This window comes from Balaenoptera borealis (assembly GCF_965194805.1).
Source record: "Balaenoptera borealis genome assembly, chromosome: 19".
NCBI classification, from domain to species: Eukaryota; Metazoa; Chordata; class Mammalia; order Artiodactyla; family Balaenopteridae; genus Balaenoptera; species Balaenoptera borealis.
The window spans coordinates 9,163,706-9,184,953 of record NC_138878.1 but is presented as its reverse complement, the minus strand read 5'-3'; the positions used below and the strand labels follow the sequence as shown (position 1 = coordinate 9,184,953).

Below are 21,248 nucleotides of genomic sequence, written 5' to 3'. Positions count from 1 at the left end.
GATAACTGCATTTTCAGAGGACACAAATCCAGGAGGAAAAGCCAATTTTTTTGGATGAAAGAATTAGGATCCAAGAAAGAGCCAGACAAATCAGAATGATGAATCTAATCTAATAAGACCACATTTAACAAGAGTAAATATAATTCTTTGGACTAGGATCAAAAAATTCAACTGCCCTAGAGGACGAGAGAGCTTTTCATTTTCTTATCTATTTAATCATCATCTATTAATTTTTACCTTGCCTCATTCCAAAGACAGCCTGAACTAGCTTAAAAAGAAATAGACACAGCAGCGATTCTCTACGTGCGCTTCTCAGACCAGGGGCAGCAGCATCACCCGGAAATCTGTTAGAAATGCAAATTCCGCGGCTTCCCTGGTGGCGCAGTGGTTAGGAATCCACCTGCCAATGCAGGGGACACGGGTTCGAGCCCTGGTCCGGGAAGATCCCACATGCCGCAGAGCAGCTAAGCCCGTGCGCCACAACTACTGAGCCTGCGCTCTAGAGCCTGCGACCCACAGCTACTGAGCCCGCGTGCCATAACTACGGAAGTCCGCGCCCCTAGAGCCTGTGCTCTGCAACAAGAGAAGCCGCTGCAATGAGAAGCCCGTGCACTGCAACGAAGAGTGGCCCCTGCTTGCCGCAACTAGAGAAAGCCCACGTGCAGCAATGAAGACCCAACACAGCCAAATAAATAAATTAATTAATTTTAAAAAAAAGAAAGAAAGAAATGCAAATTCTTGGACCTCCTCCGTAGACCTACTTAGTCAGGAATGCAGGGATGGGGCCCAGCAATCTGTGTGTTTACAAGTACTCCTGTGAATTCTGATGCACAATCAAGTTTGAGATCGAATCTAATAGAGTTTAAGATTTTTTTTAATGGAAACTCCAAAGCATTCAGAAAGTTAAGATGAAGTTGAGTGTTAGGATAACATAGAGAATGAATGCCAGAAAGCTCTGCAGTGTGCGGGTAGGGGTGCTACAAATTTGGTTCAGAGCTTCCTAGTAGCCAATGCAAAGAAAGAAATATAATCAGTTTCTACACTGCACTGGGCCTGTATGAGCCACACAAACAACCTTTGTACTGAAATTTGAGGAAAAATTCCGTCTTCATAAAGAAGAGAATGTATATTTTAACAAATATTATGTTCAACAATATCCCTTCAGTAAGTAAAACAGTGGGTTTCTGAAGGTTGTTTCTTTGGCCATGTATCTCCCAACTGAACCAATGATGGGGCAAGATTAGGGATTTCTATTGAGTGTGAAATTGAAATATATGATTGGGCTCTATTGAGCTGCATCAGTAAAGAAGTAGTCTTCCGGAAGAGGAAGATTTTCATCATACAATTCTTTGTGTAATGGTCTGAGTGTTTGGATTCCTGTGGTCAATGCTGAGGATACTGATGATGTGAGGGAGGAACAAGATGGCAAGAGATCTAAAATCTTTTCCCATGAGCCATCCCTGCCTTCCTTTCACCTGGAAAATAAAAGGGGACCCTCTCCATACCTACTTGCCTCTTCTTTGCTAAATCCTTCACTGGGCCAATTTTATCTCAAATTGGAAAATTAATAAACTATAGCTGGGCTGATTCTTCTGTCATCCACTTAGTGGTGTCCTTTAAGAAATAATTTATAAGCTTTTGCACAGCAAAGGAAACCATGAACAAAACGAAAAGACAATCTACAGACTGGGAGAAAATATTTGCAAATGATGCAACCGACAAGGGATTGATTTCCAAAATATACCAACAGCTCATACAGTCCAATATCAAAAAAACAAACAACCCAATCAAAACATGGGCAGAAGACTTAAATAGACATTTCTCCAAAGAAGACATACAGGTGACCAACAGGCACATGAAAAGATGCTTAACATTGCTTATTAGTAACGAAATGCAAATCAAACCCACAATGAGGTATCACCTCACACTGGTCAGAATGGCACCATTAAAAAGTTTACAAACAATAAATGCTGGTATAGAGAAAAGGGAACCCTCCTACACTGTTGGTGAGAATGTAAATTGGGGCAGCCACTATGGAGAACAGTATGGAAGTTCCTCAAAAAACTAAAAACAGAGTTGCCATACGATCCAGCAACCCCACTCTTGGGCATATATCCAGACAAAGCTATAATTCGAGAAGATACATGAACCCCTATGTTCATAGCAGCACTGTTTACAATAGCCAAGACATGGAAGCTACCTAAATGTCCATCAACAGATGAAAGGATAAAGAAGATACATATATATGTATACACATATACATACATACAATGGAATACTACTCAGCCATAAAAAAGAATGAAATCATGCCATTTGCAGCAACATGGATGGACCTAGAGATTATCATACTAAGTGAAGTAAGTCAGTAAGAGAAAGACAAATACCATATGATATCACTTATATGTGGAATCTAAAATATGACACAAATGAACTTATTAACGAAACAGAAACAGACTCACTAACACAGAAAACAAACTTATGGTTACCAAAGGGGAAAGGGTGATGGAGGGATAAATTTAGGGATTTAGGATTAACAAAGACACACTACTGTATATAAAATAAACAACAAGGACCTACCTATAATGGAAACGAATCTGAAAAAGAATATATATATGTATATGTATAACTGAATCACTTTACTGTCTACCTGAAACACTGTAAATCAACTATCCTTCAATAAAAAAAGAAATAACTTATGTCTTCTTTGATATTATTAGCATATCCAACGGAAATGAACAGAGCCCAAGCCAGAGCTTTGGGGACAAGAATACACAGCAGCCTGCCATGGTTTGTAGGTAACAGAATGACAGCCTAGTGGTCAGAAACTCAAACTGTGAAGCCATATAAAAAGGGCTTGTACCCCAGTTCTGGTACCTACAATAGGGCCTTGGACAAGGTACTACATCTTCTTTAGGCTTAACCATCCTCCTGAACAAAATGGAGATGAAAATGGTCCATACCTTAATACCTAACCTGTAGCATCATCATCAAGTGAGCAACATTTGTTGAGTCTAGTAGAACATAAAATGAAAATAGCTAGACATCTCTCATGAGACTTTACAGGGTTGACATCCATCACTTCATAGATAATAGAAAACAAAGTACAGACACCAAGGCTAGCTTGCCTTCCTTCAGCTTCTAGATAGAATCTGAGCATCCCAAGTCAGTGTCTTTTACCAAGACCACCAAGTATCTCTTCCTCTCTACCTCAGCTTTGATTTTGATAATATTTTAAGCAGAGCCCACAGGATAAAGAACCATCAAGCAAACAGAGTATGAGAGCTGGGGTGGGGCCGGTGGGGGGAGTGGGCTTCAAAGACCGAGCCAAGGTCCCGCAGCTCACTGATGGCAGTGCAGGAAGCGGAACCCATGCACCCTACGTCTGTTTCCTTCCACCATTTTTCTCTTAGTCTTCTTACCCCTGAATCTTGAAATTATTGATTTTAGTAACACTGAATTCACTTGCGTTGCAGATTTCATGGTGTCATGGGATATACGATAAGCAAGGAGCTTGAAGATCTTGATTCAAGTCTCAGCTCTGCCATGGACTAACTGTGTTGTCTTTGACAAGTCAGCTTTCTTATTTGAGGCTCAACATTCACATCTATCTAATGGGAATAATAATATCTGCACTTCTTGCCTTTCTAGGATTGTTACAAGGTTTAATGAGATGTGTATAAAAGCACATTATAAACTGCACTATGCTATGCAAATGAAAGTTATTTTTTAAAGAGACTGCCTCCAAATTTCCCTGTACCTCCTCATTCTGTGTTTTGAGTTTTTCAGGGTCCCTTTCTCATACCTCAGCCTTCATTCCTTCAGGGTGCTAAGTCTCAGTAATAACCCTTTAAGCCTATTATTTGACTAATAATTTAGTGTGGGAGGGAAACAAAACAGCCTTACTTTTATAATTATACCAATATTTGAGAAACATAGGATTACTTAGAAGACCATTACATCAAGCACTTTGCAGCACTATTTCTTTTTGCAATGCTCTCAAATGTTTAAGAGCCATGTAAAAATTAGGTAAGACAGACATTTGACAATTACCCCTGATGTGGGCCTGAGTCATCAGGCATAGTCTTTGCTACCCCCTCAAAATTCCCAGGTGAAAATCAAATTATCTTAGCGAATACTGGACACTATAATTATGATGATGTATGGCTTGATGTGCCCCTGTGTTTTTCTGTTGTGTTGGGGAAAAAAAGTGTTTGACAGACCCAAGTTTAAGTTCATGGGTTCACCATTCACTGTCTGTGTGGCCTTGGGCAAAGAACTTATTATCTCAAAACAATGTTACTGGTTTTGTTTGAAAAAAGAAAAAAAATGAGGTCAGTAATGGCTGTCCGGTGGGTGATTTAGGGTTATTGATTATGGTATTTGTTTTAATTTGTATTTTGGTTTCATGAGACAGAGACCACACACATAACCCAACAAAGAGCTCTATTATAAAGACATGCGTGAAGTATCAAAGGAACTCTTGGATATTTGAGGGCAGGAGGCATGTGGGGCTGGGTTTCACCACATGTAGAGACTGAACCCTTGCATCCTTGATAACTCAGCAGTGAGGTTTGTATAACTCACCCTGGTATAGCCTGTTAGGTTGGCTCTGTGACCCAGCTCAGTTCTATTTTTTTGACATCCTTTCTGGTACTAAGTTTTTCTCTTGATGCATGTTTCCCAACTCATAGTTTTTGAGAGAGCATCCAGTTCTTGGGCCAGCTCATTTATTTTATACTGAATGGGCTCCTGCTTAGATTATGAATGACCACTCCTCCAACATTGGGTCCACCACTGGGGCAATCAGCGGGCAAAGAGATAAGAAGTCATAAACATGGTCCCTTGGATGTGCCCCTTTGTCAAGGGCAGTGGGTGAAGTTCCCTTAAAGACAGAGTAGGGCGTCATCTGTGAGGGCTCAGTTTCTAGACTTGGCTTGGATTCGGATCCTGACTTTGACAGTTTCTAAAGATGAGACCTTACATAAGTAACTTAATCCTGTTGAGTCTAAGTTTCCTCATCTAAAAAATGGATATGATAGTTCACACCTCGTAGGAGTGTCATTGAGTCTTAAATAACAAAAGGGAAGTGTTTAGCACAGTTTCTGCCACGAATTGAACCCTCAGTAAATGCTGGATAGGTCCATAGCAGGAGGAGGCGTGTGGGCAGGCACCATGAAACAGGTCTGATGCGTCACATAAGGGTCCTTCATTAACAACTGGTCACCCCCTCTGTGTGTTGAGATGAAGAACACTGACCCATCCCCTGTCCCCTGGGATACACCTCCTTCATGTTCCTGTCCTCAAGATGGTTGGCATTCTCCATGATCCTGACAGAATCACTGCATGCCTCACTGACAAAATGGCATGCTACAGGATTTTATAAGGTCTGTCTTAGCCCTTCTCGCTGGAATCAAGTAGCTGGCTCCCCGTTTACAATCACTGGGCCCACTTCACGCTGGATGGAGATTGAAGGCTGCCTTATTGAGCAGCGTAACAGGCGTCTAGGACGAAGCCTTCTCCAGGGGGCTGGAACATTTACAGCACTGTCAAGTCATTTCTTCTGGCATTTTTCCATCAGGGTCTTGGGAAATCCTAAGTTTTCACACAGAGGATATAACACAGTGCGCTGAAATATGCGTGAAATGAGATGAAGTGTTTGATTTGGGATGTAGAAATTCCTTTTATTGTTATACAGCGATGCTTCATTTATTTGATTGTGTCGGAAAATGGGCTATTTCACAGAAGTGAAGCTTATAGATACCTGAAGTTTTCCCACTTCAGCTCTGAAACTATTTTTAACTCTTGTTTAATGGGAATCTTCCTAAAATGTATCTCACATGTCAGCCTTCTTCTTAACAGAAGATGCAGATATTATTATTGAATACTTACTATGTACTTGGCACCATTCTTAATGCTTAACTCTTATTAACAACCCTGTGGCATGGGTGCTACCATAGCCCCCATTTCACAGATAAGGAAATTGAGGCTTAGAGAGGTTGACTAACTGACCCAAGGTTACCAGGGAGAAGTCATGGAATTGAGATTTGTGCCCAGATCTCCCCGAGCTCTTAAAAAACTGGCCACATCATTGGAGAACATTTTGGTTCATAAATGACCCTAAGAACTGTTAACCACCAAAGCAGGACCTCTGGAAGTCTACACATACATTTCAGGAATGTGTTCATGACTCTGAGCATCCCTTGGCTGCTTTTTAAAAGGAGTTAAGGGACTTCCCTGGTGGCGCAGTGGTTAAGAATCCACCTGCCAATGAAGGGGAAACAGGTTCGAGCCCTGGTCCAGGAAGATCCCACATGCCGCGGAGCAACTAAGCCCGCGAGCCACAACTACTGAGGCCTGCAGGTCTAGAGCCTGTGCTCCGCAACAAGAGAAGCCACCGCAATGAGAAGCCCACGCAAGGCAATGAAGAATAGCCCCTGCTCCCCGCAAGTACAGAAAGCCCGCACACAGCAAGGAAGACCCAATGCAGCCAAAAATAAATAAATTAATTAAAAAAAAAAAAGGAGTTAGTACTCAAACTGGCAGCACATTTTTTTGGATATTCATGAATATTCCTTCATTCAGTGGATGTTGCTTGAGTCCCTACTGTGTTGCTGTGGGCATAATGTATGCCAGGTATTCTGGAAGCAAAGAAATATGAGGCATGCAGCTGCCTTCAGAAAAGGCACATGTTAGAGATACTTCAATGGGGCAATATGTGAATCTTGCCTCATTTGTGTCCAGAAAAACCTAGAGAAAGGGATGACTCTTGAACCCATCTTTCAAGGAAGTCACCCTCCTTGCCCTTATCCATTCCTTATGGGTGAGACTGATGAGTAGAGACCAGGGGATGTAGGTAGAGTTAGATGCTTCCTTGGCTCCAAAGAGGCCAAGGAAGAAATGGGCCATCTGTGTTTAAGAAAGAGTTCGTCTCTTACTTGAAAAAGAAGCTGTGGCCAGACGCTAATGGGCCTTGGGCCAGACCGAGGAGTTTGGTTTCTACAACCCGTGTCTTTCTTAGACGGCAGCTTATGAAAACAGGCAGTACATTAGAAACACAGCTGGTGGGAAAAAATACATGTTGAGTGAGATATGTGTTCCCACTTGATTAGTTCATGGGTGTTAAATGCAATTCCCAATTTGTAGCTCTTTAAAAAATCCAACAGTTCGGAGCATTGGTAGCATCATTAGAATCAAGTGTGTGGTTTTCCAAGGCAATGACTTTGATATATTTTAATGATAACTTTATTTAAAAAGTAATATGTTTGTAGAAAATACCTAATGACTTCTCTCAGGCAGAGATAACTAAAGTTTTTGAAATGAACCCTCCAGTCTTCCCATACCCATTGGTCCATCACATTGACCCATCTTCTTGGCGTCACCCTCCTGCAGCTGGACCCAATGTGGTCTCTTAATGGCTCATAGTTACCATTATGGGTACTGTTTATGGCTCGGCGCTCATGTAAGTCGATGGGATGGCTGAGGTGTGATGGTTATTTTGAGACCTTTTAGGTTAGGTCTTTTTCTCTTTGTTTTTCATAGAATGGCGGATGGCCATTGTGTCTGGCTGCTTTCCATGTGTCTTCTTATAACCTCTTCCTAGTATTTTTTTTACCCTTGATTAACTGCTAGAACAGCTAATGACCAAGCTGGTTAATACATACTTTTAAAATAAGAGTAAGGAGGCTCTGAGTGGGAGCAAAGGGACTCTCTTTTGAATTAGAGCATGAACTCTGCAATTGCCATTTGAAGGGCTGGGAAAGCATTAGTTGTCTAGAAAGATCATTGCTTTACTTTATTGGTGACATCTAGCTAAGTAACATTACTATTAGGCATGTTTCGTCAGAAAATTTAAGAAGAAAGGAGAGAGGTATTGGGGAGCGGGGGGAGGGAGGGAATGGGAAGGAAAGAAAAGTCAAGCCAGTGCTTTCTTTCGGATCTCATTGTGAATTTCTTTTTTCACGTTTGCTGTTCACAGTGGTTTAAACTTCATTGACTTGATGGTGCGACAAGGGAATATCGACAACCCTCCCAAGACCCCCCTGGTGCCAGGATTTGAATGTTCTGGGATTGTTGAAGCTCTGGGGGACAGCGTTAAAGGATTCGAGGTAATGTCTTGACTTCTGACTGAAAGGATGATATCTATCTGGAATCCATTAAGATAATAAAAGAGTATGCAAAATATGTTTGAAATAATCTATAACGTGTCTTATTGTTATTGTCTCATTATTTGGGTTTATTAACAGTGGTTATAAATGATAGTACTTTCCAAAAGTCTCATGCGTTTCTCATGTACCGTCTTGTTGCTCCTGGCAACAGTCTGGTGAAGGGGCCAGGGGAAACCTTAGCATCCCCTTTATTCATTTTATTTTATAGTGTTATTAATAAGATTAAAATTAATAGAGCTATGAATTTGGCCTTGGATTAACTAAGTGTACATCCCTCCTCTCTCTATCCGTGGCTCTCATTTCCCCATCACTTCAGGCTCAAAAGTCAATTACAAAACGCAAAAGTTGGGGAGAAGTAGCCTCTGTATTTTATAATTGGGTTCCTTTAAATATCTACTTAGCTGATGCATCTAAGTGATCATTTATAAATCGTTATTTCAGACACTGGGAAAGTGGCATTTTTGGATGAAGATTTTAAAGCCGAAGGGGAGGGGTAACTGACAATGAGACAGAATTGGCTATGGGTTGGCGGCTTGGGGAGTAGGGCAAGGGATAAAAAGGGTTATTATATTATTCTGACTACTTTTGTACATGTTCAAAATTCCCCATAATAAAAATTTTTTAATCGCTGAAAAGATGTATGACCCTTCCTACCATTATCATGCAAATCAAGTAGGATCTTGTCTATAAAAACTGAAAAACTATGGGCAAAAAAAAAACTATGGCACAAAATTGCGGTAGTTTGGAGCAAGAAAAAACAGTGGAAATCAGCCATAAGAGCTCTCACTCGACTTTAAATGCTTCCCATGGAGAGATGAAGGGACCTCACATTTGAGAATCTACCATAACTAGAAACATGGGGAAGTTATTGCTTTTCAGCCTGCAAGGTAAATACTGTTATTACCCCCTTAGAGATGACGTTCAGAAGGGTTCAGTAATTTCCATGAGGTCAGAAAGATAATAAGTAGCAGCTGAAGCTGGACGCAAATCACCAGAGCCTTTTTACTCTTCCTACAATCCCACGCTCTTCACCCCTGCTCCCCACCTGCAACTGTTGCGATAGTTAAGACAGGAAGAAAAATCCTATGGAAGGTGAGCCAGGATGCCCTTGGAATTGATTTTGAGCCTGTTGCTCAGTTCTCAGTGCCTCAGAGCCTCAAGATACTTTGAAAAGATCAATACGCTCCCGATTCATTACGATGAACGTCTGGAAATCTCATCCCGCTCATCCACCTTTTCGTCGGTGGTTTCCAGATAACATGGCAGAAAAACGCTGAGAGAGAAGTAAATGCTCTTTTTCTTTTCTTTCCTATGACTTTACATTTTCTGTCCCCAGGTGAGCAATCTAACCTCACCCAGCAGCACCGTCTCCCCCTGAAAGTGCTGCACGTAAGCACTATGGTCTGCTCTTCACTCCTCCACGTGGTCCCAAAGGAAAAGATCCTACCGTTCGCGCTATTCATCTTGAGCGTTGGATAAATAACCCATCATTTTAGACTGTAACAGCAGATAAGGATGTTGTTGGCCTTAGTTTAGAGGGAGGAATCACTGTGCTTGATTGTATGTATTGTTTCCCTTATATGTGATCTTTCTTCTGCTAGTTAGCCCTGACTTGCTGTTGTCAAACCGATCCATCACCCCCCTCCACCCTCCTCCAGGACTTTCAGCTGCACAAACAAATAAAAGTAGCCACCTACAGCTTTCCAGTCAGGGTGTGATTTGGGAGAAAACCAATACTAATAGGCCCTCTATAATTTTGACTTAAAATTTTCAATCATGTTGGAGATGGAATTCCACACGGCAACACACTGAATAGCTCTCTTGGCTTGATGGATTGCAAGGGAGCCTTGAAAAGTTGTTGCCAGAGGCTCAGCAGTAAAGGAATAATTTGGGCTCAGTCGCCCAGGACTAATTTCATTTTTTTAAACAGAATCAAGTAATGAGGTGAATCGGATGTTTAAAAAAAAAAAAAAAAATGGTTCCCCACCGCTGGACTCTGAGACTGGGGCTGCTGATCTGATGGTTGATCCTCTTTTTGCCATTTTGATAGTGAAACAAGAAGTCTGGAGCAGTCAGCCCTGCTGGGCTGGCTATGATCATCACTGTCAAGGTGGTCTGTGACGGCACGACCATCACTGTCAAGGTGGCTGAAATACTCTTGTCATACACTCTGTTGACATCGGAGGCCATCAGCTACTCTGTGGTGTTACGGATCTTTGGGCTTGCATGATTCTGTGCAGAAGAGTATGCCAGTGTTGGAACCTAGAGACCCTCTGGTCCACGCTAGGGCATCTGAGATGATATTCCTGACATCATCATTTGGTTTTTAACGATTCCAGAGACGGGGACACTCACTGCCAATGAGACAGCCTCTCCTACCCATCAGTTCCTTCATTAGACAGCTGTTCCTCTGCTTCATGAAACTCAGTGGGTCGATATTTAGCTTTTGATCATTCAGCTGTGAATTCCATGAGATCAGGAACCGTGCCAAGTGGATTGCATTCATATTATGTCATTTAATCTTCATAAGGACCTGTTCCTAATATTATACCCATTTAAAAGCTGAGAAAGCTGAGATTTAAAGAGTTAGACTAATATTCCCAGACTTGGTAGGTTCCCCTGTTGTACACCCTTATATAACTTTATGTCTCCTTTGTAGCACTTAGTTGTAATGAATTAACTATTTGTATCTGGAGTCAGCCTACCTAGATTCACATCCCAGTACAGCTACTCTTTGGCTACATGACTTTGGGCATGTGCTTTAATCTCTCTTTGCCTCAGTTTAAATGTCTGTAAAACCTATGATCATTCATCTGTAATATGGGGCTGTAACAAAACCCATCTCATAGGAGGCTTTTGTTGTTGTTTTTGAGCAGGGGTGAAAGAGAAATCCTAAACTAGAAAGAAAATAAAACAGTAGAGTCCATCATAAAAATATATATACACTAAAACACACATATATGAAAGCCGTTAATTTACTGAGAAATCACTATGACCACAGCAATTTGAATATTGCATTTAAAAGTTATAGTATAAGCAACTAACATCAAATAGCAGAATGGTTCAATTGAACTAGCACTTGGCAGCTCATGTAAGCTATCAGTGATAGTTTACTTTGTATTTACCTTTAATAATGATATGCTATGAAAAAAACTTAGCATATGATTATAACCACTTTAAAGGGAAGACTGCTTTTTTTCTTTTTTTTGAATGGTGTCTGGCTATGTAAACCACTGATAAAAAGAACACAGTATTCAGCCCTGCCTCATCTAATCATGAGGTAAAGCATGTGACAGCCTTAGGACAATGTCTGCCATACAATACGTGTGCAATAAATGTTAGTTGTTATTCCTCACACCCGATGGCATTCTCCTATTTCACTCTAAGCCTGGTTGCTCTTGTTCAATCTCCTGCACTTAGATTTACATGGCTCCTCTGATGGACCATGTTTCACATCCGATGTAATCGGTAATCCATTGATGCAAATACCACAGTGAACTAACCTGGCAGGGAATCTATATGGGGTGGGAGAGAATAGCCGAGAGTAGATTTGACTCCTAGCCCCTTTGACCTTCCCAGTTCCCCAACAGGGAGATTAGATGAGAGGCTGAATCAGTAATACGACCTTCCCACACTAACTTTCCACGGCATGTGATGTGATGCACGTTGTATCGATATATTTATGCTCCAGAAGAGGGGTAGAGTCCCTGGCTCCCATGGCCCCTGGGAAGCTGGCACAGATGGACTTCAAGAGCATCCACAGGGACTTCCCTGGTGGTCCAGGGGTTAAGAATCCACCTTCCAGGGCAGGGGACACCGGTTCGATCCCTGGTCGGGGAACTAAGATCCCACGTGCCACGGGGCAACTAAGCCCACGTGCGGCAACTACTGAGCCTGTGCACTCTGGAGCCCACTCGCCACAACTAGAAGAGAGAAGCCCATGCGCCACAATGAAGAGCTCGCATGCTGCAAAGAAAGATCCTGCCTGCCGCAACTAAGACTCGACACAGCCAATAAATAAATAAATAAGTGAAAAAAATGTTTTCTCATTTAAAAAAAAAAAAGCATCCACAAATGCCTTGAAAGGCAGGTGAGATGAGGGTGTGCATATTTGAGGGTTTGGGGTTTCTTTTTTTTCTGGGAAGGACTCTATAGTTTTCATCAGATTCTTAAGAATATTTGAGAAATCTCTCAGAAAAGATTAAGAAACCTCTACTAACTCTGTGCTTCCCTATTCCCAGATCGGGGACCGTGTCATGGCATTTGTCAATTACAATGCCTGGGCAGAGGTGGTCTGCACACCAGTGGAATTCGTCTACAAGGTCCCAGATGACATGAGCTTCTCCGAGGCTGCTGCATTCCCTGTGAACTTTGTCACAGCCTACATGATGCTCTTTGAAGTTGCCAACCTGCGAGAAGGGATGTCTGTGCTCGTACACTCTGCTGGCGGCGGCGTGGTAAGTGGGCTGCTTGTGAGTCCTCCTCCCCAAGGTCAGAATGGAGGAAGTGGAGTGACACCCAGTTGATGATGAGATTCCTGTGTGAGCTGTGTCCATTCGTAGGGATGATCGCTATGGTTCCGGTGAAGCTCACACGGATGGTGGAATTCGTACAGATGATTGCATTGTGGGGTAGGATGAGCCTCAGAAATGGTTTCCCTGGAGTTTGGAAAGGTCTCCAAGATGGCGTGTTAGGACTCAGTGTGTCTCAGAGATGGATTCTGTAGAGAAGCACTCTCATTCTTGGTATCTCAGTGAGCAGTTATGTCAATCATTGTGAGACGCTTCATAAGTCATGTACTACTAACATTATCTGAAACACCAAAATGGCGGATGATTTACTTTTTCAGTAAGTTGCCATGAATTCATGATACTTCCCATAGTAATGGCATCCTTATTCATTTGTGTTCTGATATATTTTCTTGAGTGGGAGCGAGGTAGACAGAGATTGTCCTAGCACAATAGGAATTACACTTTAACCCAAGTCTACCCATGAGAGTGGTTGCCTATGTGAATGTCATCTGTAAGGTGTGTTTTTGACAAGGGGGGAAATAATGGAAACTAAAATCGCTGCTCTGGAGCTAAGGGATGGCAGAGATTTCTTCCATGGTTTGGATGGGTCTCAGTACCAGTCACTCCATATGTATTGCACACCTGCCCCATGGCAAGTGCTGTGTTCCCATCATGGTCTACTGGGGTTGGAGGAGAACTCTTTGAGAGTAGGAGACATTACTCATTAATTCAACAATTATGTATCGAATACATACTATGTCTTGGACTTTATGGGGATAGAGATTAAAAAGAGAAGGTCCAGATACACCATCCAGTATCTGGTGTGAGAGGTTCTTGGTGTTGGGATTCTGTGGTTTGATGAACTCAAGAGATGCACTCTTAGGTTAGGTGTATCTTGAAAGATGTTTTCACTGGAGGTTCTACTAACATTGATTTTTTTTTTTATCTTGGCTTTCTACAACTACCAAAACCCTACATAGTGTAAAGCACATTTCCAGTTTTCCTTTCCAAGAAGACAAGCTCACATACAAAAATGTGAAGGCAAAGACGTGAAACTTTAGGAATGCTTTAAGAGGAGTCTCGTCAATCACTTTAGCAAATTTGCCAATGTCTTTTGACCATGAGTAAAGATACGATAAAAGTTAAAATATCCCTCGGAAAAGAAATGGATTTTGGTGCCAGTGAATCTATTAACAGCAAGCAAGCCATTTAGAATGCTGGCATTTAGGAGCTCGGTGTGCTCAGCATACAAAACGTGAGAGGCCTGTTTTCATGTTATCGACGTAAGCGCCAGGCTTTACAATGGGGCTGGACTCAGTTCTGCTGAGAGTCTATGTTGAAACATTGGCACTGATGATGTTTCGTTTCATGTTTTGATTTTTTTTGTTTGTTTGAGTTTGGTCTTGGAACCAAGAGAAATGCATCAGGGACATGGGTCTCACAAAAGAGAAAAAAAGTCTTGGAAAATAACAAAAGTTCTTATCATGCCTTGTTCTAAGCTCACAGACACTACAACAGTAAGAAATAAAATGTGAAACAGACGAAGGAACTGGGGAAAAGGGACAATGAGGGTAGGTAACTAAGCTAGTGCAAGTATTGCAGGCTTTGATGTGCTAAAGCTTTGTTGAAGGCTCTTGCTTCCTAACAGTGAGTTGTGCAAAGAGAAAAATGATCAGTCACGTGCACTAATGTTGATTTGATGGAAGTAAACCAGTTATCAGGAAAACCATAACTAGCACTGGGTTTTAAGACTGGGGGAATCTTTCTCTGTGGTTTCTCATAAGAAATGTATGCTGGCAAGCAATGAGCATCCATCAACAAAGCGGTTACAATAAATGCAATTCCTGTGATGCTTTCTCTTATGCTGTGCTTGTAATGTAGCCTAATAGCACCGAAGTAATGCAACATTTAGCAAAAGCAAATACCCTAGGCCAAAAAGGATATGGTCTGGCTTAATCCATGGACAGTTGAAGGGTGTGGTTGGACTGCCCAGCTCTCAGGTAGGTGGGTCTCCTTAAATAACGTTTTTCCAACCAAGATTTGCTAGGTGGTATGCCAGCACGGAATTCAAGGTTTCCGTGAGAGGAAAGTTTTTTGGCCAAGTGCATAACCATGTATGTGAATGCTCAAGCAAGCTGAGGTGGAGTTGACACTGTCTTACAAAACCCAACAAGTTCTAAAGGGAGCCCAGACCATTTCACCTCCCCACGGTGGAAAGACCAGCGAGTCGCCCCTGGGCAGAACTAGACTCCTCCCAAGAAGACAACCAGCCACGGCTCTCATGATGGGGGGAGCTCCCTGGGGAGTACTTTTGATGCATTATCTGTGATACCCTGGAGAGGTGTGGAGCTGCTTCCCATCACTGTTGGATAAGTCTGGTGCAGTTGCTGTGGTAGGCAGGGTGATTCCCTTCCCCCCACACACACCCCTCAGACATCTATGTCCTAATCCCTTACATGGCAAAAGGAATTGTGCAGATGTGATTAAGGAAAGGACCTTGAGATGGAGAGACCATCCTGGATTATCCAGGTGGGTCCGATGTACCCACAAGGGTCCTAAAAGATGGAAGAGGGAGGGAGAAGAGTCAGAAAGAGATTCAGAGATGTTATCCTGCTGGCTTTAATGATGGAGGAAGAGACCATAAGCCAAGACATGTGGGCAGTCTCTAGATGCTGAAAGAGATAAGGAAAGGGATTCTCCCCTGGAGCTTCCAGAAGGAACACAGCCCTGCTAAAACCTTGATTTTAGCCGAGTGAAACCCATTTGGGGGAATTCCCTGGCAGTCCAGTGGTTAGGACTCTGCGATTCCACTGCAGGGGGCCTGGGTTCGATCCCTGGTCAGGGAACTAAGATTCCACAAGCCACGCAGCGTGGCCAGAAGACAAAAAAACAAAAAAAACAAAAAACCATTTTGGACTTCTGATCTCCAGAACTGTAATATAATACATCTGTATATAATGTAATACAGATTACATTCTTACTTATCCTATTACAGTATAAAACTCTAATAGCATAAATTGGCTTTGTTTATTTGCTTTTAGCCATGGACTCGGTGGTAATTTGTTGCAGCAGCAATAGAAAACGAATACAGCCACTTTCTCTGGGCTGCCTCCCTTCCCAGTGTGGAAAGCCCACAGAGGCCTGAAGAAAACACAAGTAACAAGGAACAGAACTAGGATTTACACCCTAATCTGGCTGATTCTAAAATCTATTCTCTTTCCACTTGACAACCCAATCATTCATTCCTTCATTTATACATTCATTCAACATATATCTGTTCATCTTCTACCTTAGTGCCAACTACAGACATTTCAAAGAGCCAAAAGACTATGGCCTGGGTACATGTTTCCTAATTTGATGATGATGACAAAGAAAGTTCAACCTAATTAGGATGAAGTTTCCTAAACTGAGTTCGTATAAAGTGTGCAGTTGTAATGGCACCAAGACTTCTGTCTGATTTTTATCAAAGGCTGTGATGGGAAATGTGCAGATAGGAAGTGAGAAATGCCAGCCTAAACTGTAATATGGAAGGAAACTTTAATATATTACAGGAAAATAATTCAATCCAGAGCCAGTCACTTTCTCATTGGAATTGCCCAAGTGTCAATACTGCTCTGTCACATCTCTGAAGACATTGTTGATTTCCTCTGACAGTAGCACGGCCAGATGGTGTAAGACAATAACGCCACTAATGAAATCTTTAGAACCCGGTTGAAGATTCCTTACAATCTCATAAAGGAAAAGTAAGAAAATACATAAGCAAGTGGGGCTCTTGTCGGGGACTTCCATAGAGGGTTTTGCTGCCCACCCCATTAACAAGCTACCATGACTTTGAGCATCTTAACTGGGGGTGTGCTCCATTTCTGGAGAATAACCTTACTGTTACTGTGTGGATATTTGCATCCATGTCTGACATTTGATGCTTTCCGGGCTTTCAGAGCCCTTTGACCTTTTTCATCATCTCATCTGAACAGAGAGAACAGAGATGGGCCACAGATCTTGGAAAGGAAAGCAGAATTTAACTTTCAGACAGAGTTAAATGGCTACCACTCAATTATTAAATTCTATTCATTATGGATGGGGCATTTCCCAGTGTCATTCAAATCACTTCCAAGGAGATACCACAGAGGGAGGGCCAGAATCTACAGGGGCGCATCATGAGCACCCCCCCCGACCCTATATAAGGGCTCATGCGTTGGGGGTCCTCCCTGAATGGCTTAACCATACATCATTAACCATACACTATTCTAACATGAAACTGGGAAAGCATGGGGTGAGCAGGAATCCTTAGTGTGCTGGAGGAATGGGACATATTGGAGAGTCATTCCATGTCAGCAGAAAAGACACGGCCATCTGCAAAATCACTATAGGAGAATAGTTTGTTGAAAACAGAACCATTGCGATCATGAACAGCACCAACATCTACCCAGCTACTCAAGTCAGCAACCCCCAAATCATGGTTAAGTCTTCTTCAAGATGCCTCATGTTTGAAATCCTGTGATTCATTCCTGCCACATCATAAATGCAGTAAAACATTTGTGAATCAAAAGCTGTTGCAAGCCATTTTTTTATGTTCTGGAAAAGTTATTTGCTGAGCTAAGGAGGGCCCCATCATTGAGTTAATCTCAGAAAAAAACTCATTCCTGGGGATCTTGTAAATTTCAGTCTAGTAAGCAATCTTTGGCAGTCTAGCTCATGCCATCCCACATTCTGAATATTCTTCTGAGTTTTCTGTCTGCATCCAGTGTGCATTATTAATTGAACGTGGCCTCCTTTTCATGGCCCTGGGGCTGTCTCCCCACCCCGCATCATCCCATGGTACAGCTATGCTCAGTCTGTACCCTTCAGCACTCCAAATAGAGGGTGCATGCATGAGATCTCAGAGCTGGAAGGAGACAAAGACACCAAGTTTTGTTGCACACTAGCTGTTGAAAACGTTATTCATCTAGCCCTCATAACAACCCTCCCCGTGGGAGAGTACGTGGCAGTGAAGAGTTCAGATCACGAGCTCTAGAGCCAGACTCCCTGGGCTTAATCCCAGCTCCATCTTCCCAACCCCTCTAAGGCTCTACTTCCTCATTTGTAAAGTGGGGTGACATCAGGGCTAGCCTCAGGTGGCACTTGTGTACTTGGAGCAGTGCTTGCACTTGATAAACACCCAGCTAAAATGAGCTATTGTAATTTCCCAGATTCAGAATTTCAGTGTTGTTCCCAAGCCTGCAACGTCCATTAGGAGAAAAGATCAAATGTGAACTTAAACTCCAGGGCCAGGAACTCCCAATCCAGTGCTCTTGAGACTACCCCACAGCAGTGGCCTCGGAATCGTCTGCACCTCCCCTCCTGTCGTCTGCCCGCCCCACCCTGTGCCCTGGACCAGAGAGTCTTCACTATAGCAAGACCTCCTGGTCCCCAGGGGCCTGCAACGCTAGGAAACAGAACCTCTGAAAATTTAAAGAGGACAAAGTGCCTCTGTCATATCCTTCATGAATAATCCAAGAGACGAGGATTAACTGCCTCTCGGCATCAGCAGGAAGGGCTGTGGCCTGGGGACTCCCTGGAATGGTTAAAACCCTTATTCCATAACTGCTCACCCCAGGAAACAGGCCCTCACCCTCCTAAATGTCAAAGATGCTGCAGAGACGTGTCATGGACCAAGGCCCCACCTCCCTGCTTCCAGAAACCTCTGATGCTGGCAGCCAGTGCCTGACTCCTCACAAGTCAGCAATATGCCTTAGGTTAAGAAAAAATGTATCTAAAAACATTTCTTCCAAGCTAGGTCTCTGTCTGCAAAAGCCTCACGTGATCTTTATTCTAGTTGCTTTTAACTCCTTTACAGTAAGTCATGACTGAGCCAAAGAAACTATCTTTATTATAAATATTATAAAGGTTAAATTAGGCCTCTGAGACAGGATTCATTCGCTCAATATTTGTTGAACATATGTATCAGCTCATGAGGGAATAAAAACTAAAATAGATGGAGTCCAGTAATTTCCATACACTGTCTGTGAGGTAGATACTATTACATCCCCCTTTTAACAGAGGAAACTGACACACAGAGAGGTTAAGTTACTTGCTTCAGGTTACACAACCATGGAGAGGATGAACTGGCATGTGAACTTGGGTCCCTTTGAATACAGAGCCCATGTTTTTAAGTACTGGGAGGCCATGCTCAGAGAAATCATGCTTCTGCTTAGAATGGAGTGGAATAGATTCCATGCTATGGGTTTTGTTGGTGAGTTTCCTTCCCTAGGAGCTGAGGACAACCTGGGGTTACTCAGGAGAGCTGAGCTATCTTCAGGAGGAGGGGAGCATCTTCTGTTGACAAGACCATCTTTCAAAGAATCAGGCAGATTTAGTGCTGAAGCTGCCCTTGATGTTAACCATCCAGCTGGAAATAAGCCCTAGGTTGCCATGTCCATGAAGGCGGGGATGGTGCGATCTCTTTGTCCCTGTATCCTGAGCACAGAGCCCACTGCCCAGCACACTGGGGTTACCTGATAAATATTTGTAGAGGAAATGGAGGAAGAAAGGGGCCAAAAGGCAGCATTCAAGTTAATTTTGAAGACAGTATAGAACTTAAGGACCCAGATTCCAAAGTCAGAGCTGGTTTTCATCCTAGCTTCTCTATTTTCCAGGTGAGAGACCTTGAACAAGTACTTTAACTTCATTGGATCTTGTTTCTTCATCTGTTAAAAATGGGTATAATACCTATCTCAGTTTTTGTATGGTGTTCTAAAAGAGGATTATGGGGACTTCCCTGGTGGTGCAGTGGTTAAGAATCCACCTGCCGATGCAGGGGACAAGGGTTCGAGCCCTGGTCCAGGAAGATCCCACATGCCGCAGAGCAACTAAGCCCATGGGCCACAAAACTACTGAGCCTGGGCTCTAAAGCCCACGAGCCACAACTACTGAGCACGCACGCCTAGAGCCCGTGCTCCGCAACAAGAGAAGCCACCTCAATGAGAAGCCCACGCACCACAATGAAGAGTAGCCCCCGCTCACCGCAACTAGAGAAAGCCTGCGCGCAGCAACAAAGACCCAACGCAGCCAAAAATAAATTAATTAATTAATTTAAAAAAAAAAGAGGATTATGGAATGGGCTTTGCAAGCTAGCTGCCACAGAGGAAACTCAAGTGTCAGCTGCTGTTATTACTATTACTATTATCATCATATTATTATCTATCTGGTTAGAAAATATTACTCAGTGCCACTCTGGCACTTATAGCCAGAAGCAAGAGAGCAGCAAATAGGACAGTCAATTGGCGGCTGGTTGTTGGAACTTGGAGCAAGAGGCAGATAAAGCCGATCTCAGCATCCTTTGTTTATCTTCCCTGACAGGAGACTGCACAATGATCTCATGAATTAGTGGGGTTGTCACATAAGCCCCTTTTCAAACATCACTTCCTTAAAACACCTAAGACATAATTAGACTTCAAGAAGATTTACCTCCATAGTTCCAGGTCTTGGACATGCGCCAGGAACTCCAAATACACAGACTAGACTTTGCTGAGTTTATATAACCCCAGGGGCCCGCCCGCTTCCCCAGCAACACACCCAAAAGGCCACAGTTGCTTTTCAGAATATTACTGCCCATATTAGGGTGAAAAAAAATCAGCTCAGCTGGGAGAGAATGAGATGTGTAGCGAGAAGCAGCCTCGTCTGTTCTCATGGGTACCCACCAGGTATGGGTACCCACCAGCCATGGTCCTGGGTACTCTACCCACCCTGCTGGCCACTGGTCCCTCTGATGGTGTCCATCCTGCAGCTCACAGCTCACTCCACGAGAAACTCAACAGAATCCCCCACTCATCCCCTGCTCTAAATGTGCTCGGGCCCCTCAGCGGTATGACCTGATACACAGATGAACATTCAACCCCACCTTTCCTCACACGGCCTGGAGTCCTCCTCCCACCCTGCCCCCCCATTCTTCCCACCCACCCCCACCAAACTTGGTCATGATTCCCCTCCCTCCCCACCCCCAGCCCCTGTCTCTGTCTCTCATCTCTCTCATCTCTCTGCTTGGTTCTTTTTCTATCTCTTTGTCTATCTTTCTGCCTGTTTCTCTGTCTGTATCTCTATCTCTTGCTCCTTTTTCTCTTCCTCTGTACCTTTCTGTCTCTGTTCTTCCCTCTCTCTTCTTTCTCTCCTTCCTGCCTTGCTTTTATCTTTTTTCTCTTTCCTTCCGTCTTTCCTTCTTCCTTCCTTCCTTTCTCTTTTTCTCTCTCCCCGCCTTCGCCCTCCCTTCCTTCCTTCCTTCCTCCTTCCTTCCTCCCTCCTTCCTTTCTTCCCTCCCTCCCTCCCTCCCTCCCTCTCTCTCTTTCTTCATCTATCTAGTAGCAGCCCTGAGGATAACTTCATTAGTCTCTGGGTATATAAGAATGAGCAACATAGGCCTGATCCCACCATCCTGAAGCCTGCAGTCTTGTGAATATAACACATATTTACCAGGGACACATGAATCATCGATGACAGTGGTGACAGGTACTAAGGGAGGAGGAGATGGTGCTGAGACCGTAGCACATGGGACCTAAGCACCTGGTCTAGGGAATGAGAGATGACTGTACTAGGAACT

General features: G+C 43.1%; 1 protein-coding gene across 2 annotated transcripts in view; it reads left to right on the top strand.

Annotated features, from left to right (window-relative positions):
- VAT1L (vesicle amine transport 1 like) overlaps nucleotides 1-21,248 on the top strand; it is a 150,550-nt gene that overhangs the window by 19,316 nt on the left and 109,986 nt on the right. For both annotated transcript variants that reach the window (XM_082366361.1, XM_082366362.1), the window contains exons 2-3: nucleotides 7,976-8,105; nucleotides 12,407-12,622. In XM_082366361.1, the coding sequence (XP_082222487.1) occupies nucleotides 7,976-8,105; nucleotides 12,407-12,622 (346 nt within the window). The remainder of the gene's footprint in view (nucleotides 1-7,975; nucleotides 8,106-12,406; nucleotides 12,623-21,248) is intronic.